General features: G+C 40.1%; 1 protein-coding gene across 1 annotated transcript in view; it reads right to left on the reverse strand.

Annotated features, from left to right (window-relative positions):
- Positions 1–25,391, reverse strand: part of LOC137039766 (complement factor H-like) — a 108,945-nt gene that overhangs the window by 8,262 nt on the left and 75,292 nt on the right. Inside the window, exons 19-21 of the mRNA XM_067415040.1 lie at positions 16,967–17,152; positions 16,714–16,887; positions 16,109–16,148 (exon numbers count right to left, since the gene is read on the reverse strand). Coding sequence (XP_067271141.1) covers positions 16,138–16,148; positions 16,714–16,887; positions 16,967–17,152 — 371 coding nt within the window. The 3' untranslated portion in view covers positions 16,109–16,137. The remainder of the gene's footprint in view (positions 1–16,108; positions 16,149–16,713; positions 16,888–16,966; positions 17,153–25,391) is intronic.

The following is a 25,391-nucleotide window of genomic DNA, read 5'->3' on the forward strand; positions in this document are numbered from 1 at the left end:
CGTATGTTCCTGCGTGTTCGGTGGTTCTTTCCGAGGTCGGGAGGGAAGCAGCTTTTCTCTAGCGGCGCTTCGTGTTCTCCTTCTGAAGAATGCCCTTGTGGCTAGTAAGTTGATGACTCAGTAGGGAAGCGAGGAGAACAGGATTGTTGAAGATCGGATTGTAGAAGAGAAGATTTTTGGAAGAGCTGAGGCCTGTTGGCCCCATAGTGTGGTGGGCCTCTGGTCCCACACAGCACATGGCTCTGTGTCTGGAGCCCCTCCCTGCTTGGGGGGGGGGGGACCTGGTGGTTCAGCCAGGGAGAGAAGACGAGAGCATTTCGGAAGAGACTTTCAGAAGAAGAGGGAGGGCATCCGAGGTCCTCCTTTTATGGTCTGGGCGTAGTCCCACCCTCCAGGGTTAGACTTAACCAATGAGATTGTTGGGATTTCCAGGCGGGAAATTCCTCAGAAGATTTTATGGCTCTTTGTTTCAAAGCTCGACTCAGTGGGTCTCGACCATTCATACTATAATTAATGCAACAAACACACACTGCATTTTCTGAATAAGTGATATACATGGAAGTGTAAGTCGTGAAGTGAGCATTAATTTGATAGGAGACATGACATATATGAGGTTATCTGAACTAGTAATTTGTTAAGACAAAGATAAAAAAGATGCAAAATACCATACAGAAGAAACATTTTACAAAACAGTTATGTGTTTACATATAATGTCCTGGGGTGCATGTTCATTTATAGATGGTTTGTCTATAATTTGAGGCAAAAGCTCTGTGTCTTAAACTCTTTGTGTCTGAAACTTCATGTGGCCAAATTCTTTTGGGCCATAAAACATCTTATCAGATGGTTTCACAGCAAAATCTCCAGTGTTAAAATCCTGGTGTTAAGGACTCTCAGAGTAAAGTGTTACATTTCTGGTGTTGAATTAACACTGCTAGTGTAAACCGCACTCTCTGGCCGGTGAACATATGTAGAGTTAAATCTCAACACCGAGAGAGAGAGTAAAATTACATCCGGGGCATTTCGGCGACACAAGCTGAAACTTTTTTCCACAGACGCCATTTTTTTTGACTCGCGATGTGGACCACAGAAGGAGGGATAACGCTGATATTGCGTGTTTTATGCGGTTTCATCGTATTTACATATGTATTTTATTACATCATATTGGTTTATACCTATGAATGTGCTGTGCCCGGCTTAACAGCTCTCATACAGGCATTTTCGTTGACGTGTGATTCGGAGCAGACCGGAGGCGGTTGCTTTTTAACAGGGAAACGCCGTAAGTAAGTGTTTACCTAATTTACAATATGTATTTTATAACATATTGATTTAAAGCGATGTCTGGATTCTCTGCGAGCTTAAACGAGACAACTTTTCTCACATGCTGCATCTTTTCACTCGCGATACGGAGCGGACGACGTGGAGGGTTGCTTGTATAAGGGAAACACCCATAGGAAACACCGAAAGTAAGTGGTTTTGCCTAATTTGCAACACGTTTTTTTAGGAAATATTGTTTTATAACGATATACAACTTGACGCTTTAATAACGCGCCTAAACCTCTCAGATTAGGCTGAGGCTCGTGATCTGGTGCACACGGAGTTTGCACCGCATCACAGAGAACAGAGAAATTACCGAAACAGAGACAACGCCGAAAAAGTAAGTGTCCCACACCTATATTAATCTATATCTATAATGTATCATTATGTATTTATGTCTTGGAAAACGAATCCAGTAGCTATGCTGCTTGAAAGGCTGCGTAAGAGTTTTATACAGACGAGCCATGCACAGTGGCCTCCCTGAAGAAACTAGCATCAGATGGAGAAACGTTAACGCTTTCACCTTTCTTTAATTCATTGTTCATTCATCAAACTGTAATCTTATTGCACTAACGTTACTTAATCTTTGTGTCTGATTTGTATTAGTTAGAAATCCAGATTCAAAGATGCAGATGAAATGACTAACAAAGGAAGGCTATTTGTGTGCAAAATCAGTGACAAAGTTTTAGGCAGGATTGTTTCATGAACGTTTTTTTCTGAAAATGTTGACCTCTTGTTTTGCGCAGAAAATTTGACCTGTCTGATGTCTCTGTCTTCAGAAGCATCAAGTTCAACATCTGCATCAACACTGATTTTTGACAATCCCCTAATATGAAACCAAGGCTGCACTGATGACCGTTCTTGCTGTTCTGCATTAAAAAAGGTATGTATATGGTATAGACAAAATGTGTGGTGCCTGTCTTGGAAGATTATTGAAGGATAGATAATAATATTTATTTACAATAAAGCACAACTATGACCTCTGTGCATACCAATTCAAATCACTTATTGACATGTTTTAGTCAGGACAGGATGGTAGTTAGAAAATTATCATAAAAGAATAGAACAAATACTATGTAAGTCAATTTGAGTAAAAGATGACAGAGTTCAAAAATTTGGGAGAACTAACGCTTTAAAGTGAAAGTTCACCTAAAAATGAAAATTAGACCATGATTTACTCTTAGGTGTATATATGACTTTATTTCCGACAAATACAATCAGTTATACCAAAAATGTCCTGGCTCTTCCAAGCTTTATAATGGCAGTGAATGTCTGTTTATGCTTTGAAGTCCATAAAAGTGCATCTAAACGTGCCAGGATGTTTTTTTTTATATAACTGATGGAATTTGTCTGAAAGAAGAATGTCATACACCTAGAATGACTTTAGGCTAAAGTAAATCATAGGATAATTTTCATTTGTGGGTGAACTATCCCTTTATCTTAGTTGTTGTTGAAATTATTGAAGTAGATGGGTAAGAATTTTAATATAATTGATTCATTATGAATGGGGTCTGATTACAACTAATAAAAAATGTATTCTTTAAGACTATTTAAAGTATTTCTTCATCCTCAAACTATCTTTAACTCTTGTTTGCCAGCACACCTACCATATGACTGAAAAACAGAAGAACAACTCCTTATTTGGAGGACTAATACTTTTAGAATGGGTAAGTAATTCTTTCATATTAAATATTTATGCAAAATGTATTTATCATTTTAACTTTTGGGTAATGTTTGGATATGCCTTCATGTTTAAAGGGATAGTTCAACATTTGATGCTTATCTGCTTACCCCCAGTGCATCCAACATGTAGGTGAGTTTGTTTCTTCAGCAGGACACAAATACAAATTTTTAACTCCAACCGTTGCTGTGTGTAGGTCATATAATCATGTGAATGGGTAACAATTCAATGAGGGCAAAAAAAAAACATGCTTAGACAACATGCACAAAGAGCCCTGTGGCTTATGACGACACATTGTTATCTTGAGACACAAAACGATCAGTTTGTGTAAGAAATCAGTCCGTATTTATATAATTTTTTTACTTCAAATACAACAGCCTGGAATGCGCTTCATGTCCGGTAAGATCAATATACACACTCTGGATATATACGCGCTTCACTTCCGGTAAGGTCAATATCCACGCTCTGGCTCGTATATCGAGTGTGGATATTGACCTTACTGGAAGTGAGAGGCGTTCCAGGCTTTTGGATATAGCTTTGTATTTGAGGTAAAAAATTATATAAATACGGCTCAGTTTCTCACACAAACTGATCGTTTTGTGTCTTAAGATATCAATATGTCGTCATGAACCACAGGGCTCTTTGTGCATGTCGTCTAAGCATGTATTTATTTATTTTTTGCTCTAATAGAATTGTTACCCATTCACAAGATATGACTGACACACAGCAACAGTTGGAGTTAAAAATCTTTATTTGTGTTCTGAAGAAACAAAAACCTAGCCTGACAAGCCAGACCCACATCAAGATGTTTGGTCTGGAAACTCACCATAGACAGGGCTCAATCCGAGGGGCGGGATAAACGGTTGTCTTTCAAACTCCCTCTGCACGCGATAGGATAGTGCTACCACCAACCAGAGCAACGAAGATAAAGCAGAGCTTTTTGATAGATAATTCGCCGTATCCGGTCAGCTAAACTCAGAACACATCTTCCCTTTTTAAGAATGACTTCAGTGCCGTTCTTTGTTCTTTTCTCAGAGAAAAGCTTAACTCCAAGTCTTCCAGAAATGCAGTCAAAGCTGATTCGAAAGTCCGCCGCCGTTCGCCAGCTTTTGTGTTTACTAGAAGCACGCAAACGCAACTCGGCTATCGTCATTATGGCCCCGCCTACCAACTCTATACACGATGTGATTGGCCTGGCAAGAGTTAGGCGATTACAGCTCAGAAGGGTATTGAGAGTTGCTAGACGACACTCGCGGGCAGATTAAATTTGCTGCCGCTAGGGTGCGTCTAGATTTCTAGGCTAACAAAACCTACATGTTGGATGCACTGGTGGTAAGCAGATAAACATCAAATTTTCATTTTTGGGTGAACTATCCCTTTAAATATATTTGTTTTTATATTTTCAGTTTTTAGGAGTTTCTGTAATGCATCAAGTTAGGCCCTGGGTTGGTGCTTAAAGACTACAGAATAGAACCTGCCTGGTGAAGATGCAAGATGGCGCCGATGTTCCTGGCATGCCGTCAGTCTCTGAAGCTGATTGTACTATGTTTTTTTAATTACCTTTTAAACCATGGAATTTTTAATTCACCTGTTGTCTTAAGCCAAAGCGTGTCTTCTGGGTTGGTTTATGACCGGCAAACTCTGCTGAGTATTGGATTTGTGGCGGATGGACAGACACGGTTAGTGCCGGGTACTGGCGGGACTCCTCCGCCACTGTTGGCGTCTGTGCCGCACTTCCTTCGTCGAGTGCAATGTTTGCCGCTGGAAAAGAAACGACGGAAGCGTAGAGGGAAAAGAGGTGGTTTCGCGGTTAAACTTAAACTTTCCCTTGGAAGTAACTGGAGGAGATACGGGTTTCGAGCTCTGGTTGTTGATGGAAAGGACTGCTCCCGCTTTGTGAGATGGCGCTCCATGGAATCGTCGTATAACTGGAATGTCCCGATTTTCCCTACTTTTACTGGATCGAAACAAGTGCTTCGCTCACCGCGTCTTCGCCTCGGCGGGGTAAGATTATGTAATATTAAACCGCTGCCTCGGACAACAACTCGCACTGATGATGATACAATAAAGCTGAAGATCGGTTTGATCAACGCGAGGTCAGTGATGAATAAGACATTCTTGTTAAATGACTTTTTTAATGCACGTGGCTTAGACTTTATGTTCATTACTGAGACATGGATTACAACTGGGGACATGAGTCCTTTTTCTGAGCTTACACCACGGGGCTGCAATTTCTATAATACACCTCGCTCATTGGGACGAGGAGGAGGACTTGCGTCTATATTTAAAGATAAGTTTAAGTGCAGACTAATTCCAACAGAAGAATATGCTTCTTTTGAACGACAGCTGCTTTTACTGGACATTGGTAGTCCGATTGTTATTGCTATTATTTACAGGCCTCCAAAAGCACAGAAAGACTTTATTAGTGAATTTGGGGATTTTTTAGGAGGTCTGTTTTCAAAATTTGATAGACTGCTCATTTTAGGAGATTTTAATATACATGTGTGCTGCCCAGATATTGTGATGACGAAGGACTTTTTCAACCTGATTGACTCTTTTGACCTAACACAATTAGTAAATGGCCCGACTCATATGCAAGGCCATACATTAGACTTGGTACTAACACACGGACTTCCTACTGAAGACTTAGAATTAATTGACCATGTTATCTCTGACCACAAACCTGTACTTTTTATTATCCCTGTCTCATGTTGTTCTGTAAAGTCTGTGAAATCTTTGCAAAGCTTTCGCAGCTTCTCACCTACGACTAGTACAGAATTTGTTGCAAGGTTTAATGAGGTGTGTGAAGTGTCTGACTCTTCTCTTCAGGATATGGGTGTTGATGAGCACCTGCACTGGTTGCATTCAGCCTGTGGAGAAGTATTAGACACAGTAGCTCCCCAAAAAAAGAAACCACGCAAAGCTAGGTCTGATCCATGGTTAAATGATGAGATAAGAGGTCTTAGACAAATTTGTAGGCAGGCAGAAAGAAAGTGGAAGAAAAATAAGCTGCATATTAATTATGATATTTTGAAGGAAGCACTTAAAAATTTTCAGAGGACCGTAAAAACAGCTAAATCTAAATACTTTGTCGAGCTAATAGAAAAAAATGCTAATAATCCTAAGACATTGTTTAATATTATAAACACAGTAGTAAACCCTCCGATATTAAATGTAGATTCATCTCCATCAATATGTGAGAATTTTCTTAACTCATTTAAAACAAAAATTGAGAATCTTAGAGGGACTATCCCGCAATTGAGTTGTGACTTTTTACTTCCTGTTATACAGACCACCATTTTTAATCAGTTTGAACGTATTACATTTGAGCAGTTAGGAGAAATTGTAAGTGGATTAAAACCAACTGGGTCAGTTATTGATATGGTTCCTCCATGGTTTTTGAAAGAAAACTTTGACGCCATTGGACCTAATATTCTTCAGATTGTAAATAAAAGCTTAGATACAGGGGTTTTTCCTAACATGCTGAAACAGGCCTTTGTGCAACCTATACTAAAAAAACCTAACTTAGATCCGACTGATTTGACAAATTTTAGACCAGTTTCTCACCTATCCTTTTTGTCAAAAATTTTAGAAAAAGTGGTGTTTAGCCAACTACATGTCTTTCTAGAACAGAATAAGATTGGTGAACTTTATCAGTCTGGCTTTAGGAAGTATCATTCCATGGAGACAGCCCTTGTAAAAGTCTTTAATGATTTACTGCTGACTGTGGATGCTGGTGATTCTGCAGTGTTAGTTTTATTAGACCTAACTGCAGCATTTGATACAATAGATCATATGGTGCTGCTTTCACGGCTAGAAGAGTATGTAGGGTTGCAGGGCAAAGCCCTAAATTGGTTCAAATCATATCTGACTGACAGAAGCATGGCAGTACAATATGGAGCATATACATCGCGAGCGACATCGCTTATATGTGGTGTGCCTCAAGGCTCCATCCTGGCTCCCACGCTTTTTTCCCTTTACATGCTCCCATTGGGGGATATTTTTAGAAAACACAATATAGCATTTCACTGCTATGCAGATGATCTACAAATATACCTACCATTAACTAAAAGAAACAGCCTACAATCCTTGATGTCTTGTCTTTCTGATATTAAAGCATGGCTGGCCTCTAATTTTTTATATCTGAATGAAAGCAAGATAGAGGTTGTAGTGTTCGGTCCCAGAGGATCTAAGGGTGCAGTAGAATTGAATTTTGGCTCGCTGTCAATGAACGTTAAAGAAAGTGTGAAAAACTTGGGCGTTTTTATTGATAGCTCCATGAATCTAAACAAACAGATAAATTATGTTGTAAAGTCTAGCTTTTTTCATTTGAGAAATTTGGCAAAGATGAAATCTTGCCTGACATTTAAGAGTCTCGAAATTGCAATCCACGCTCTTATATCTTCAAGATTGGACTACTGTAACTCTTTATATAAAGGAATTAGTCAAGCCTCTATTGCACGGCTGCAGAAGGTCCAAAATTCTGCTGCGCGATTATTAATGAATATTAAAAAACATGAACATATTACTCCGTCGCTAGTCTCTTTACATTGGCTCCCAGTACAATACAGAATTGATTTTAAATTACTTCTACTTGTATACAAATCCCTGCATGGCCTTGCACCGTCTTATTTATCAGACCTGTTAATTAAACATCAATCAGGAAGAACTTTGAGATCTACAACTCAAAATTTGCTTAAAATTCCAAGGACTAAATTAAGCCGGAAAGGGGATCGTGCATTTGCGGCAGTAGCACCTAGACTTTGGAATAGCTTACCAATAAATGTCAAGGATGCTGATTCCATACACGTTTTTAAAATACAACTTAAGACACACTTGTTTTCCATGGCGTATCCCTAGTGTTGAAATGGATATTAATACATAGATAGAGAATATTTTTATTATGATTATTAATATGTGTATTGTCATTACTAATATTGTTTTTATTTCTTTTATATATAGATGTTGTAAAGCACATTGGTCAACGTGTGTTGTTTGAATGGTGCTATATAAATAAAGCTGACATTGACATTGACATTGACATTGACATTGATGGTAAGATTTAATAGTTAACATATATCAGAGAATCATGGGCACAAAAATAATGATAGCTTTGTTGGAATTTGGCTAACATCAAATAATAACAAAAAAAAAAGAGTCAAACAAATTGTTTTCATGATTTGACATGTAGATGGTTTCTGTTTGATTTTAGACTCAACAGATTGGGAAATCTCTGCCTATCCCAAAGTCAGGAAGAAGCGAACAAAAATCATTCCAGCAGCTGACTAGTAAGTGAGATTTCTGTAAGGGAAAGTTCACCCAAACATTAAAATTATGTATTCATTTACTCGCCCTCTTGTTGTTCCAAACCTGTATTAGTTTCGTTCTTCTGTTGAACACTAAAAAAGATATTTGGAAAAATGTTTGTAACCAAGCAGATAGAGCAACCATTCACCACCATAGTGGAAAAAAATACTATGGTAGTGAATGGTTGCTCTATCTGAGTAATTAATTAACATGAGTAATTAATAACAGAATTAACATTTTTGGATGATGTAAGCCTTTAATTTACTTGGAAATCAGTCAATTCTAACCAAAATAGTTTCATGTTTGAGTCACCAAAGTCTAAGATGATTGGACTTTTTCCACCATAAACTTGCTGTATTTATAAAATACAAATAATATTAATTGTAATTGGTCTGGTTTTGTGTTGTCTAGGGAACCAGCATTCCAGGATTTTTCGAGAGAGTTGGATCTGCACAACCTTCCCTGCTCTGCATGTGAAACAACAACCATGCACTGAACTGTACTGTTAGCAACTGGACACAACCTGATCCACAGATATCCTGCAACTGTTTTTCATCTGCTGAATGTTGTGTTGACTCAAGTACTGCTGTTCTGTTGCAAAGTTGAAGGTACTGAACCAACTTCACTGATACAGGACATATATTCACTGACATGGACTTGAAGTATTACACACCACTTGAGAAGTTTTAATATAATTCTGATGACAGAAATGCCTATACTGTGCCTTATTCATTTATTTTAAAAGTTAACCTTCAGTGATGTAAAGGGTCTTGCTTGTTAATAAAGAACTAGTTTGTTAAAACAACTCTTTGCATTCATTTTTTCAACTTTCATTTTTCAACTCCATTATACTCAATATAAACTCAATTCGAGTCAAATTTAACACTCATAAAATGTATATATGACTCCGTCCTTTTGGGAGTTAAAATCACACTTTTTAAAGTGTGAAATATGTACACTACTCACAAGAGTACATTTTAACACTTAGGGAGTTAAAATTTACTCTGTGAGTAGTGTACAAATTTTACACTTTAAAAAGTGTGAAAAATGTACTTTTCTCACAAGAGTACATTTTAACACTTAGGGAGTTAAAATGTACTCTGTGAGTAGTGTACATATTTCACACTCTAAAAAGTGTGATTTTAACTCCCAAAAGGACGGAGTCATATATACATTTTATGAGTGTTGAATTTGACTCGAATTGAGTTAAATGTACACTGGCTTTTTTGCTGTGGCAGGGTAGCGAAGAGTCTTTCTCTGTTGTGTTGGGGGAAGGTCTGTCAGTAAGCACAACGCTTTCAAAAACATATTTGTTAAATGTAACTGGCGATTGTGTGTTTGATTCGCCTGAGTCGCTACAGAACGAATTAAATTAGTGTCTTTTGTGAATTTATGTTGCGTTTTGGTGTATTTTTTAGTCATTGTGGCCCATGGCAAGCAACATAAGTATTACTTGATAAATAATGGTTAAATGATTACAGAAATCTTATTCATTTTAGGGTTTTAAGGTGTAGTTTGTTTAATGTAAATCCTTTGAACTGAGTGTGCAGCAGAATGTTTATTGCTTTTAATGATTTACGTATTAGATTCACGTAGAACCACACTTTACATAAAAATACACATAACTGCTAAACAATAAGAACTTATCTTTAGAATAGAGGGTCAAATTTCCTTTATTAGTACTGTATTAATGGTAGTTAGGCTTAATTAGTGGCTTATTCTGGTTAGTAAACTTAAATATCATTCAATAAGTGTCATAATTAATGAGGATAAAACTTTCACTTTAGAATAGAGGGTCAAATTTCCTTTATTAGTTCTGTATTAATGGTAGTTAGGCTTAATTATTTAACTATTAACTATTTGGTAATTCTTCATTAATTATGAATGGGTTTGTTTTCACTTTAGAATACTGTTCCAGGTTCTAAGTAACTCCTTGAGAACTATTTGGTAATTCTTCAATAATTATGAATGGGTTTGTTTTCACTTTAGAATACTGTTCCAGGTTCTAAGTAACTACTTGAGAACTATTTGGTAATTCTTTTTTAATGACTCATAGGTTCCCTGTATTCTCATTTTCCCCTCAGTCATTGCCTTAAATACAGAAATCATTTGGTATCACATAAACATAAAATGCCTGAGCCATGTTGGCAAGGCACTTAGATTGGGGATGGGGTTCCGTCCTGAACTTCTGGTTGCACACAATACTTACATAAAAAAAAAAAAAAGAAATCATCAACATCCTCATTAATGTAGTATTAATATTGTACCGCGAGAGCACATCAAGTTTACAAGCAATGAATCTCTGCTTACAAGCGGAATCTCAATCCATTCTCTCGCACAAAACTGGACTCACAGAAATTGCGTGTGCGCTCACATTTTGTGCACTCTGCATGTGCACTCATGAATCTGTGTACTCTTTCACTAGAATTGTTTTCTCTGATTTAATGCTGCAAGAACTGCAACATTATAGCGTGGGGACACACACAGACAGAAACATTAATCGGCACATTTGCGAGTGAATGTAAATGAATATAGTACACATAACAGTAGTACATTTATCTAACAACATTAGTACTAAAGAAGAAGAAAGGGCCTCTATCTGATACTGTGCATACTGTAATTAGTAGTTACTTAATAGTTATTCCTTGTGAAGCTGAATTAGTAGTTACTTAATAGTAGTTCTTAAGGAGGCATAACTGAATTGAATAGTTACTGATTAACTAATTGATACTTAACACAATTAAAAAATGCTATTACATATTGATTAGTTAACACTCATTCCTTAGTAGTTAATATTAGTGACTTGAGTGTTAATGAAGAATTATTCATTAGTACTGCAGTAACTCTTTATTAGTTATGCATTAAGTAAGAAACAGTATTCTAAAGTGTTACCACGCTCACAAACATACACAACGAACCAGCAAAGACATGAGGGAAGGTAGCACAATATAAAGGGAGCAGAGCACATGAGGAACAGGTGAGCACAATTAGTGAACAGAGGACTAGACCAGACTAAACTAGGGGGCGTGGTAACAGCAAACAAGGAGGCAGGACAAGAGGAACACATGGCAAACACAGAGAGAGACAGATCCAAACACTAATGCTGCGTCCCAATTCGCCTACTTATACTACGTCCTAAAAGTATGTACTCTTTTTGTGAAGAAAAGGTATATACTTTTGAGTGTGTAGCAGAAAAGTATGCAAGCTTCGGGACATACTACTTCGCCATCTTTAACGGACTCTGTCGCTTAGTTACGTGTATCCCGTCACCGTTTAACTGCCCTGTCAATCATCGTCAGATTCGTCACAGTTCAAATCCTCCACATTCAGTTTAATCTCCTACTGTATCGGAGAGAAATGTAGCCGCTCGTTGATCTGCCATGTGTGGGTCTTTGTGGGTCCGAGACTCTCCGCATGTGTTTGCAGTTTAAATATAATGATGCATTTAAAAGTTAATGGCCAAACGTGTCATTAAAATGTTCACAATGCTGCTGCAGGTGAAATATAATGTGGACAACATTGAATAAATATATTTTTGTCAGGTTAAATATTGATAGTTGGTCACTCAAACCCCTTTATCTAAACTTCTCTACTTAACCGTCGAGCTCGCACATCCGTCATGTTTGTAGTTTTTTAACGCCTTTTATCCGCGTTTGTAGTTCTAATCGAATCCTCGTCCAATCACAATGGGTTGTGGGCAATATCAGTCGTTTGAGTGCCCATCGATCCATACTACGAATTCGGACCGGAAATAGTAAACCATCCGGGAATCTTTGGAATACTCTTTTCAACATACTACGATTTGGGACATACTAATTCTATTTTCGAATACTATTTAGGATGGATAGTATGCGAATTGGGACGCAGGGTGTGACACAACACAAACATAGAAACATTAAACAAAGACAAAGCAGACAGAGCTGCCAGGTTAGAACCCTGACAAATATTGCATACACTGAAAAAAACAATAAGTAGAATTTACTTAATTTTTATTTCGCAAGTTTTTGCACAACATTTTTTCAAGTAAATTTAACACCTAAGGAAATTAAGTAAATTTACTTAACTAAGCTGAGTAAAATTTACAAAGTGCACAAGTACATTGTGCATTTTATTGAGTAATTTTTACTTACAAATATTATGATGTTGTTAATATAATTAAGTAAATCTATTGACTCTTTTTAATGCATTTCACTTGTTTTATACAGTGCTGGTTATTACCATATTTTATATTAATTTAAATCACTGATCCTTTTAATACAGTTTACTTGTTTTATGCAGTGCTGGTTATTTTAAATTAAATTAAATGTTGCTTTTATAATGTGACAAAATAATACTGTGACAATGTGCAGTTAAGGGTAGTTTATTGACAAGAAATAAAAAATAAGCACATAGCTAATGCTTCACTCAGGTTTAAATGTTTCAGATAGCATCTTAATCTCTATCAAAACATTTTGAAAGCATTTAAAACTAAACACGGAAACAAAACATGAAATACAAATGTAAAAACATTTTTTTCAAAACATTTTTTAACAATTTTAGATTTAAACCCTCATTATCAACTCAGATATTTGCATGCAACTAATACAAGTGTAAATGTAAAGGTTACACACAACATTATGGATGTCACAGAGTACAGGTTTTCTCAAGGGTAGTTCTCCACAAAAAAATAAAAATAAAGATAATTGCTTTTGGATGGAAACATGTAAAGTCAGTCAAGTTACTCAGTATCAAAACATTAACAGACTACTGTTACAATTAAAGCCAAATAAAGGGAGAGTTCATCCAAAAATATAAATTTGATGTTTATCTGCTTTCCCCCAGGGGATCCAAGATATAGGTGACTTTGTTTCTTCAGGAGGACACAAATTAAGATTTTTAACTCCAACTGCTGCAGTTTGTCAGTCGTGTAATATGTGTGAATGGAACAATATCTATGAGAGCAAAAAAACATGCACAGACAAATCCATATTAAACCCTCTGCGGCTCATGACGACACTAAGATGTCCTAAGACACGGAGCACCAGAAGTGATCTCTCACGCATATCTCTACGCTAGATTGTGTACATTGACCTGAAGTGATCGTGCGCTGAAGGCTATTGGACATCACATTCAACGTAATAAATTATATAAATATTGTTGGGTTTCTCGCACAAACCTGTTTTGTGTCTTAGAACATCAATGTGTCGTCACAAGCCGGTTTGATATGGATTTCTCCGTCCATATTTTATTAACTCTTATGGATTTTGTTTCCATTCACATGCATTAAATGACTGACAGACTGCAACGGTTGGAGCTAAACATATAATTTTGTGTTCAACTGAAGAAACAAAGTCACCTATATCTTGGATGCCCTAGGGGTAAGCAGAAAAACATCACATTTTCATTTTTGGGTGAACTATACCTTTAACCAAGCCACCAAATCAACTGTACCACAGAGTAGACTTCAGGACAACCATAAGTTGGTCTCTCACTTCTGTCCCTTGCAACCAGTTTACATCAAATGCACAAAGGACTGGATGCACATTCTAAATATTCTGGAATTAAGAAAAAAGACACAAAAAAACAATAATCAGTAAACAGCAAATATTTTAATATTAATATTTGCATTCACATTATTGCTTTCCCTAATTTGATGATGAAAAATAATTTTGAAACTGCTGTAACATAAAAACAAGCCCATGCAGAGCGTCTGTGAGTTTTACATTTGTTTGCTGTTTAGTCTGTCGACCAGAATGTCATAATGCAAAGCGTGTTTAAAAAAAATGATCAAAAGAACTCAACGAAACGTCATCATAACTATCTAATGTACCAAATCAGATAAGACACATTACAACTTCTTGCATTAATGTAATACGAGGTTCTCGTCGCCATTTCCTCACAATAATGCTAGCATATGTGATGCACAACATGAGAAATATACCCTGACCACGAATTAAGGATTTGTTCTCTCGGTTTACTCAGTCGTGTCTACATTGTAACTATTAATTTAATTTGTTCAACTTAACAAATGTTAACGTTAAACTGCTAACATTCTAGGAAGTTAGCTCATCATTAAAACACTCATACTGTTGAACTATACAGAATTAGGTGATGACAGCACAACCATTGCATGAAATTACATTTACTGAATAAAATAAAAAACGACTATATAATGCTGTTTATTGCTTACCTGTCGAGACCATGGACGAGACTTGCGTGCAGTGCAGATTGGAGAAGCCCTCAGCGGTCACGGTTCTTTCCGCGCATGCGCAGCTTTCTTGCTCCAAGACGACGTAAATTTTACTTGTTTTTTTTTAAAATAGCTTCATGTACTTTATTAATTTGTGTAAATATGCCAGAAAGTCACAAGTGAAATTAACTTGTCTGTTGGATGTCTAATATTTACAAGTAAATATTGAGTACATGTTTAGATTTTACTTAAAACTCTAGAGTTTTCACTTTTACAAGATTATTCTTATTATTCAAAATATAATAATAATAATAATAATAGATTTTATTTATAATGCACTTTTCATTCCGAAGAATCTCAAAGTGCAACAGGGGGGGGGGGGGGGATAACAACAAAAAATGAATAACAAGTAAAAATATAGAATACTACAAACAATCAACCAACACAGAAAACAGAACAGAAACAGAGCTGATGGTGAACAGAAACAGAGCTGATGGTGAACAGAAACAGAGCTGATGGTGGACAGAAAACAGCTGATGGTGGAAGTCTCTGTTAGCTCCGCAGCACACTGTGGTCCACTCCATGTTTCAGATTTCTCCCAGCGGCAGTGTCCCGATGACATCGCCGAGGCACGACAGCTGAAGACCAGATGATGGGTCTTCTTCATGATGATTCAAACGATGGGGATCGCTGCAGCACCATGCAAGAGGCAGAACATTCCTCCGGGCACTTCTGTGGACACACCGGGGCCGGCGCAGATGTCGCTCCACGGTCGCAATGCAGGACGGAACAGCGGCGCAGCCGAGAAGCAGAACATCCCAACATCATGCCGGACGCCGACGACGAGAGCCCGGATGACGCTAGCCCGGTGCAAACTTCAGCCACCATGCAGCTTAAGCCCAAGGGAGACCACCAGTGAGCACCCGCGGCAAGAAACATCAAATGTCCTCCAAACCAGAAACCAACCGCAGCAATTCAAACGTAAACATTAGAGAAGCGGTTGAAAACGGCGAAACGACGAACAACGACCTCTCAGTGGCTGCCAGCAATCAGCAACAGTCCCAATTGTAGCTCTGACTGTTAGACTAGTCACAAACATAAGGAAATAAAATAAAATGTAAATCTAATAGTACATTAACATGATTTGTTGTGGGTGGAGAAGCGGCGAACAGACAACGCCAGCGTCCTCTCCCCCACGTTGCCTAGCAACCAGAATAAAAATATGCATAATTTTTCCTGTTTTATTTACTTTGCCATAAAATAATTTTTTACAGTGTAGATAGGCTATATTATGCCTACAGTTTGAATCAATATCTCTTCTCTTTGTGCTTTGAATGTTGTGAAGCGGCGGCGCTGTCTCCTGTGACGTTGACAAAAGAATGATCTAGGTATCTTCTACACAATGAGGCATCATTTATTAGTTAATTCAGCACTTTTTTTTAAATCTTATTTTAAAATGTATTTTAAAGCTTAAGGTAATGTGGATTTTCAACTCTTACATGAACTAATGCTTTATTTTAATGCGTGAATTCATGATGATTCATGTACAGGATCTTTATCCCATTCTAATTCTGCTCTGCAAAATAAACTGTAAATTAAATGTGGTTAGTACATTATCAAAATGTTTCAGTTTTTACCTCAGTGTTTTACTCCAGCCTTCTTTCAACTATTTTGGGTCTGAAAAAAATAAAATATAAAAAATTCTACATCAATACAAAAGGATTAAATTCAATCAAGTAGTACAGATATTAACTGAATGGTTTACTTTTTTAATTCAGTAAGGACACATTAAATTGATCAAAAGTTACAGTCAAGACATTTCTAATAAAACAAAAGCTTTTCTATTTGAAATAAACACTGTTCTTTTGAACTTTCTATTCAGTTTAGCTGCCTGAAACTGACATGAATTTAAAAATCAACTAAAGCGGTGAATTATATCAGATGAATTATTATCAGGATGATAAAGATGAGTCTAGATCAGCTGCAGGCAAACCTGACGACCTCAACTAATTCTCACAGGAATGAAAATACACAAACACATATAAATGTAGAAATAGTGCCATATACAATACGTTATAATGGATCGACTGTATGTTAAAATTTTACAGATAAATCACAACACGATTTTTGCTTTGCTGTGAGGAAACTGTTTTAAAACCTTCCAGAATTCACTTATTAGAATTCATATTAAATGTTAAATAAAAGAAACTGTGCGAACTGTAACATTAATATCAGCACATACCAGCACACAGTGGTTTTGGTGTCCATCCGTCTTCTGTGCATGTGGCCTCTGCATCTATTAGATCAGGCTCAGATGTGCAATAATAATTTCTTGTTTCTCCCAATTTCGAATCTCCTTTGAAGTAAATGTCTGGTCTTAACACATTCTGGTCACGTGGAACTTCACATCTAATTTCTGAAACATGATTCACATTATTTTAATAACATGCAGTAAGTTCAGCTCCTAATGCAGAAGTGTTTCTCTATAATCTTACCCACACAAACAGGCTCATGATCCCACTGCCCATCATCTCGACATGTAAATGATTTGATGGATTCTTTTGTACTTCTTTTTTCAGCACAGGTGATCTCCACTCTTTCTCTAGCTCTGAAAACAGTTTTACCCTCTGGATTGATCTTTTTCATTCCGATTATGGTGGATTTCAGCTTACAAGTTATTTCTGTACAAGACATAATTATGTAGAAATAAGGGTAAGAAGAGAGGAATCATCAAAAATACAAATTTATCAGATAACTACAAAAAAAATGTTTTTCATCAAAAACCAATTCAGTTCAGATTGCTGTGGTGTTCATTACCATGACAACCGTTTGTGTGTCAGGATCGCAGAATCCATTCATAAAAACTTGCAATGCTGATGAATGGTGCAGTCTGACGTATGGTTTACTACTGAAGCATGCGCAGCGCTCACAGTGCTCATCTGCACAATTCATTCAGAGTCAGAGACACAAAACATACTAGATTCATATTTAACCCTTGTGCATCCTTATGGACATGTTTGGCTTTTTCAGTATCAATATAAGTGTGCCTGTGGTTATGCTAACTGCATAACATTTGTGTGTATTTTTATTGGAATTTTAATATTTAACCACCATTTTCTTTATAAAAAAAACTATTTTGCACTATATTCACTGCCATTGCCATTTAACTATAAAATTTAAAGGTCCGAACGCTTTGAGTCCGGTCAATGTAAGCGCGGAGAGCGTGGACCGGACACAACAAAGCCAGGGCTGGGTCTGCCTCATCCGAAGGCAGAGCTTGCAGGTTCACCACCTGATCCCGAAAGGGAGTGGTGGGAACCTTGGGCACGTATCCGGGCTGGGGTCTCAGGATAACGCGAGAGTTACCAGGCCCGAATTCTAGGCACGATTCGTTGACCAAAAGTGCATGCAGGTCCCCTACCCTCTTGATGGAGGCCAATGCGGTCAGGAGCACCGTCTTCATTGACAAAATTTTAAGCTCAATTGACTCCAAAGGCTAGAAGGGAGGGCTCTGAAGTGCTCTGAGCACTAGAGCTAAGTCCCAAGAGGGTATCGAGTTTGGGCGAGGAGGATTTAGTCTTCTCGCACCTCTGAGGAACCTGACGATTAGGTCGTGCTTCCCTACGGACTTACCTTCGACTGCTTCGTGGTACGCCGCTATTGTGGCGACATACACTTTGAGGGTGCAGGGAGACAGCCTTCGCTCCAACCCGTCTTGCAGGAAGGAAAGAATGACACCAATCGAACACCTTCAGGAGTCTTCCCGGTGGGAAGAGCACCACTCAACAAACAGGTTCCACTTCAAAGCATAGAGGCGCCTCGTAGAGGAGGCTCTAGCTGAAGAGATGGCATCTACGACTGCTTGTGGTAGTCCATCTAGAACCCCTGCGTCCCGTCCAGGGACCAGACATGAAGTTTCCAGAGGTCTGGACGCGGGTGCCATAGAGTGCCACGTCCCTGAGAAAGAAGGTCCTTCCTCAGGGGAATGGGCCAAGGAGGGGCTGTCGCGAGGAGAGTTAGTTCTGGGAACCAGGTCTGGTTGGGCAAGTAAGGCGCAACTAGCAAGACCTGCTCCTCGTCCTCCCTGACCTTGCACAGTGTCTGTGCGAGAAGGCTTACTGGGGGAAATGCATACTTGCGTAGGCCCTGGGGCCAGCTATGCGCCAGTGCATCTGTGCCAAGGGTACCCACGGTCAGGGAATAGTACCACTCGCAATGGGTCGAGTCCGGAGAGGCAAACAGGTCTACCTGTGCGGCCCCGAACTGGCGAAACTACCACAGAATTTTGAGTTAAGGGTCCGTGTTCATTTCACAAAATTCTGTGAGACCAGGTTGGTTTAAGGGAAGGTTTAGGTGTAAGGGAAGTGCCAACTGTGTAATTACAAATGTAACTACAAAAATTAATTACAGACGTAATTGCATGCAGGTATTTTTAAAATGTAAGTACAATGTAAAACCATGTATGTACACAATAAGTGCATTGTAGCAAATTATTAATTACAATGTTAGTACATAGTAGTTAAGGCCACTAATATAAAGTGGGTCCGGAAAAAAAAACGTTTTTTTTTTCAGTACAAAAAAGGCTAAACTTTGAAAACAATTAATTTTAATTGTTATAATTGTGATTTCCTAACATTTAGATATGAATCCAACTGAAACATACTTGTGAAAAGATGTCTTTCAGTCAGTTAAATAGCACATCAAATAGTGGAGCTCTGCAGCAATTTACTGGTAAAAGTCATTTTGTTTTTATTTTAAAACTATATTTTCCAAAAGATGGGCAACAACCTTGTCAAATTATCCATGTTATCCCCACAAATGAGAGTTAGAATTTTGGGTCTTTTATAAAGTGAGTTTTACATAAAAAAAATGTATTTTGTGTGAAAATCCATTAATATATATTTTAATTTATTCATATCAATTTAAAAATTATTATAAATACTCCAAAAACTGCACAGATGTTGAGTAAAAACATTAATAAACAGAGTAAAATTACATTTGTTCTACAAAAACAATTGGTCGAATTTGTTGTCAAAATAAAATTTCATTGCCTGGGGTCTGTGGAGACCCCAAGACCCTGGTGAAATGCTGTTTCATGCATACTGAGCTTTTTACAACGTTACAGACTTGGATTATCATGCTTAACATCAACAAAGTTTAGAAACATAATAATTTAGAAGTTTGATGGAGTATTTCTGTTTCAAAAATACTCCTGCCGGTTTCTCATAAGTTTCAGATTTTTTTTTTCAGAGTATGGGTCTGTGTGAACATAAAACATTGTGGTAGGGTTGTCAATCCTGTGAAATCAGGAATTTAGTTTTTACTGTCTATTGTGTGAACTCAAATGTGTGGAATTTCCTTGGGCTTTGCGCTTTAGGGTGGCATTAGGGTGCATTGCAGTCACAGGACTTCATGAAATCAACAATGTCACCAAAGAAGTGTGTTTTGTTTGTCAGGGCAAGACAACCTTGTACAGCTTCCTAGAGAACCCACCATTAATGGGACAGTGGATGGAGTTTGTTTTCCGGAGCAGCAACAGGGTTGTGCAAGTGTTTTTGTTTGATCCCTGCATTTCAGCGACTATTTGTTTTTTATAAACAAGGCCTAGTTCGACGCCAGATTTGTAGCTCGTCTAATGCTGAAAGATGGAGTGGTTCCAGCGATAAAGGTTCACGGTCCTGTGTTGGAAGCAGGTGATGAGTAAAACTGCTTAAAATGTCTGTGTGTTGTTGGCGTAGGCCTAAGTAGCCTACACATCATTAAACAACACGATTGTGTATAGTTAATTTATCAATGAAGCATGGGATACATGGTGTGTTTAACATTTGTTTAGCTGAACACTATCGGTGTCTGTTTGCTTATTGTAAAACCACCCCAAACATATTAAACCTAGGGGCCATTCACACAAAGTGCACTTCTTCATTCAAATGCACTACTATTGCATTGTTTTTCTATGTAAACACGCACTAGTCTGAAGTGCAAAACCGTTCCACTAGCTACTGCTAACGTTTAGTCGCATACAATAGTCCATAAACCAAATCATGTCCTCATAAACTAATAAACACACACAAATAAAACTCAACGTCATAGCATGGCTAACGTCATATAGGTTAAATTTGCAGCATTGCAAATTTATTTCCGCTCATTTCCACATTTTTAAAATGGCATTTATAAACAGGAGATTTAAATGATTAATAATTTCCTATTATTAAATTAAATTAAATATGATTTTATTCATATTATTGCATATGACATTTTTACAGCAGACAAACCATCATTCGACTGACCATGTGAGCTGCGCGTTCCCAGGTGCGCAGGATCACAAAACTCGCTCCTTCACCGTGAATAAATCACCATCCGAATGCAAGTTTAATCACTGAGGTGGCATGCAAATTTATTTTTTACAGATGTCCACATGAGAGACAAATACCGTCCGAATAGGGCTTATGAAGGTATTTTTGGTGCAAAACAACTGAACATGTGCAAGAGTAAAATTTGAAGCTGTAAAGCAAATCCACAGTGTATCAATAAATTTGAAGTACAGAGGAAGGTATTTTATCACAGAGGAACTTCACTGCAGGTGCATAAATCCTATTCTACAAATCACACATGAAGAAACTCATACACTCACATTTATGCTTCAGTTGCTGCAGTGCATATGGTGCTCGCATATGCCTGCATAAAAAATGTGAAGTCACAGAAAAATTTTGCACATCAGCAAATTAACATGTGAATCTATGCAATGAGAACCAGGAAGTAATGGCTGCGTTGCGGAGTCCACGTCCTGCCCATAGGGAGGTAACATGTGGAAGATACATGTTTGGGCTGGCTATCTAGGCAGTGCAAAATACGGAATGTCTCTGGGGTGGCCCTGGCCGATCTAGGCGGAATACTACTCTGGACAAAGACGGAAGAAAGGGAAACAATACAAAGAATAGAATACAAAGAAAGCGTTGTAAGGAGGTGGAGGAACTCACAGGGTTCTCCTAGCTGGGGAACTCTACTGGAGCAAAATTGCACAATTATCCAGTCCATGGGGAGGGGGATGATGCAGCAATGGAAAAATGTGTGATCTATTGGCCCCTGGAGAAAACCGGGCGTGTCTCCATTTAAGCGGGCAGCGGATAACTGACTCAGCGGACGTAAGGGGAGAACGTAAGAAACATCTCCTACCTTTGACGCTGGATGTATGAAGTCGGACCAGTCCTGCACGAGATGCTCTAGGTGGCAATTGTGACAGGGCTGGATAAGCAGAGTGAGCATGAGACGGCCAGAAACACTGCAACGGTCTGTCCCAGCCTCAAACGTTGGACAAAGCTCTCCTTTTTAAAAAGGAGAACAAAGGAGCCGGAGCAACGAGGCGCCTATGAGGTCTATGGCGAGGAAACGACTGCGAGCTCCCCAAACCATTGTAGGTGGGGATGACCCTGGTCGCTCCTCTTCCCAGAGAAATCCTTCCTGAGAGAAGGATTTATGTGAAGTTGAGCCATTGGTAGTGCTCTGCAGCCACCAAGCCAGACCTAGAGCACCCAACAACACAAGATTTTATTTTGTTTTTGCCAAAGATGGAGAAAGTTTGTGTGGACAGCGTGTCCTAGACCACAGGAATGGTGGAATAGCCTTGCTTCACAGAACCAACGAGGTTGGTGAAGTCAGCGGCTGCTGCGTAAGTCAAGCAAGCAGAAAAAGGCTTTTTTTTGGCAGCTTCCTTCATGCTGGTCAAGAGGTAGGACTGTTTAGATGACTGTGACTCGCAGAGTTCATACGGTCAGTCGATTGCAAGCTTCTCAAAAGCATGCGAAAGCATATCAATAAGCTCAGAGTAACGTTAGGCCGCAGAAGGCCATGCTTCCTAGCCGCTAGGTGGAAGAGCGTCATCCATAGAAACAGGACCAAAATCCTTGGAGTTGAATGCTGTAGTGAGCACAACACACAGCCTGAAAGAAACCACATTGCGTGCTTACGGGCTAGGAATAGATAATCATGTGAAAATTTGACTGGCAAAACCACGGTGGGCGTGTGGGCGATGATTCTGGATGATTCTTTCACAAAAAACGTGAGCCTAGAGCGGAGAATTTTGAAAAGGAGATTGTAATAGAATCTGCATTTAGAAATGTCCTGAACCGCCTTTTGTGTGTGTGAAAAATCAAAACATTTAACACACTTACCATGGGGGTTGTAACCCTCGATGATGCAAGTGAATGGCGGCAGGCAATGACAAAACTCACTTCACCACAAGGAAAACAAAGTTCCACTTATCCGTAGTCGCAGAAGTGCTTAGCGCATAGGCGAGTCTGATGGTACGGATGAGACAGCGGGACGGGCTGGGAAGCACTAGCCAGGCCCCCAGCAACCGAGCCAGTAGAGTCAATGGCACCACAGACGTACCCGCAGCGGGGCAGCGAAGCACCGCCAAGCGCGCCTTCTTGGCAACCAGCGGTATCGGAACTGCTCTTACAAATTTAGAATTTTGGGTAACATTGGCTGTTTTTTAGCCTAGAAATCTAGACACACCCTAGCGGCAGCAAATCTAATCTGCCCGCGAGTGTTGTTTAGCAACTCTCAATACCCTTCTGAGCTGTATTCGCCAAACTCTTGCTGGGCTAATCACATCGTGTATAGAGTCGGTGGGCGGGGCCATAATGACGACGGCTGAGTTGTGTTTGCATGCTTCTAGTAAACACAGAAACTGGCGAACGGCGGTCTTACGAATCAGCTTTGACCACGGCTCTGGAAGACTTGGAGTTAATCTTTTCTCTGAGAAAAGAACAAAGAATGGCACTGAAGTCATTCTTAAAAAAGGAAGATGTGTTCGGAGTTTTGCCGACCGGATACGGTAAATGTTTAATCTATCAACAAGCTCTCCTACACCTTCGTTGCTCTGCTTGGTTGTAGCGCTATCCTATCGCGTGCAGAGGGAGTTTGAAAGACAACCGTTTATCCAGCCCCTCGCATTGAGCCCTGTCAATAGTGAGTTTCCAGACCAAACATCTTGATGTGGGTCTGGCTTGTCAGGCTAGCTGTTTTTAACACCAGTGGCAGAACAGATTTTACCAATAGTTCCACACCCGGCCCTCCTCCTGGGAAGAGCAGCTCCTGACCAAATCTGGGTGACCCGTCCTGACTGACAGCCGAGACGGGTGGCACTGTGGGACCGATGGCCATGGTGACGAGCAGACTGAGGGGTCGCCAATGTTTTTGGTCCAGGGTGGACATCGTCTGGCCAAGGGCCAGCGCTGTGACTTTAAATATAAATCCGTTCCCTTTCGTTCAGTCACTCTGACGTAACGTCAGTGACTGACGAATGGGGGTTTCGCCTAGAAGCCAATCATCTTCGAGATCTTAGAAAACGCCCAATGGCAATGCCAATGCCATGGGCATGCGAGATTTGCATGCGTAACTCCGCCTACCCACCTGGGTATATAAGGAAGTAGCGGGCATGTATCGCATTATGTTTCTGCTTCGGAGCCAAGAGCATCTCTTCACTCCGGCAAGCCTGAATTCTGAAGTCCTCTCTTCAGTCTTCGAGACGAGCAGTTCTCCAGGGTGTTGGTGTACGGCGCGTTCCAGCGATCTCACATTGCCTGCCTGCTGATCTGTGCAGTGATCTGCAACAGCTGTGTGTGTTTTTCCTGGGCGCTTCGGCACTCTGCAGAGCTTCCTCTCACAAAAAGAGCTTGCGTGTGGCACGTCTTTTTCAAGACTGTTTGCCCGCGCACTTCCGGGTGCGGTCGATATCTGTTGCTGTCTTTGGGACGCATTCACTGCTCGACGTGTTTGGGCAGCACGTTCGGACAGTGTTTGTGGATGTGCTGTGTTCCCTCTGCGGGAACATGACCATCGCGATGTTGTGGTCGAGACTCAATGATCTCTGTTAAGAGAGAGAGTCCCCTCTGCCACACCCCGATCTACCATCTCCGAGAGAGGTGATACTTTGGCAGGGTGACCTGAGGGCGGTGCTGTGGTATTAAGAACCCCGACGATCATTCCTCGGGCCACTCCCGCCCTCTTGCACATCTCTTCCAGTGAGTGTTGGACTGAAGCAGCGGGACCGTCTGCTGACGCCCCGTTCGTTTCGTTCATACTCCAGATAGCAGCGAGAGGTCGATTGCCGCATCTCAAGGTGGGCTAGAGTCCTTTGGGGATGACGATTCGGCTATAATCCACCTCCGGGTGTGGTAGCACTGTATAATCTGACCTAGAGTTGACAGCCATGTTATCTCGGGCAGCCGCGAGCCTCGGGCTGGTGTGAATCTCCACCCTGTCACGAGTGCTCGCGGTTGGGCGATTGGTTTTTGGAGGTGGCACCCGACAGCTGCGGGCCCCGCCCCCAATGCCATTTTGCTCCCGAGATGCATGAGGAGTGCACGCGGTCCGGGAGATCTCGGGGTCTTCCTGCGACCGTTCGGTGGCCTCCTCCGTCTTCTCTGCCCTCGAGGGGTCGCGGCCTAAGGGTACACTGGGGTCCCTCCCCCTCAGTCAGGTGCTCTGTTGCGCACTACGGTGTCCACTGAGTGTTTTGACCTGACGCGGTGAGGCTATCCTAAGCGCCCTCCCAAGCCTGTTGGCTACTTGTCTACTTCGGTGGCGTAGTCCAGCAGTGCTAGGAGGTAAGCTGCCGCCCCGATGCGTATGCACGAGGACAGAGCTGATCCAGGGCTTACGAGCCCCCTCGCAGAGCAGACCCCAGTGGAACGCGAGTCCTTCCCTGGTCTCCTCTGTCAGGGCGCAGTCGTTACCAGTGCCCCGACACCGGGCCGCTATGCCACCCGAGTCCGGGCCGGTAACACTGCCTCGAGAAAGGCGTGCCGCCACCGATCCCGCCCAGCGCGGTGTAGGTGACCACACGCCCCCTGGGTTAGGAGATGTCCACAGCTGTGGTCCGGGAAAGACAATTGGCCTTACTTGGTTGATGTGGGA

This window comes from Pseudorasbora parva, chromosome 14, assembly GCF_024679245.1.
Source record: "Pseudorasbora parva isolate DD20220531a chromosome 14, ASM2467924v1, whole genome shotgun sequence".
Taxonomy (NCBI): domain Eukaryota; kingdom Metazoa; phylum Chordata; class Actinopteri; order Cypriniformes; family Gobionidae; genus Pseudorasbora; species Pseudorasbora parva.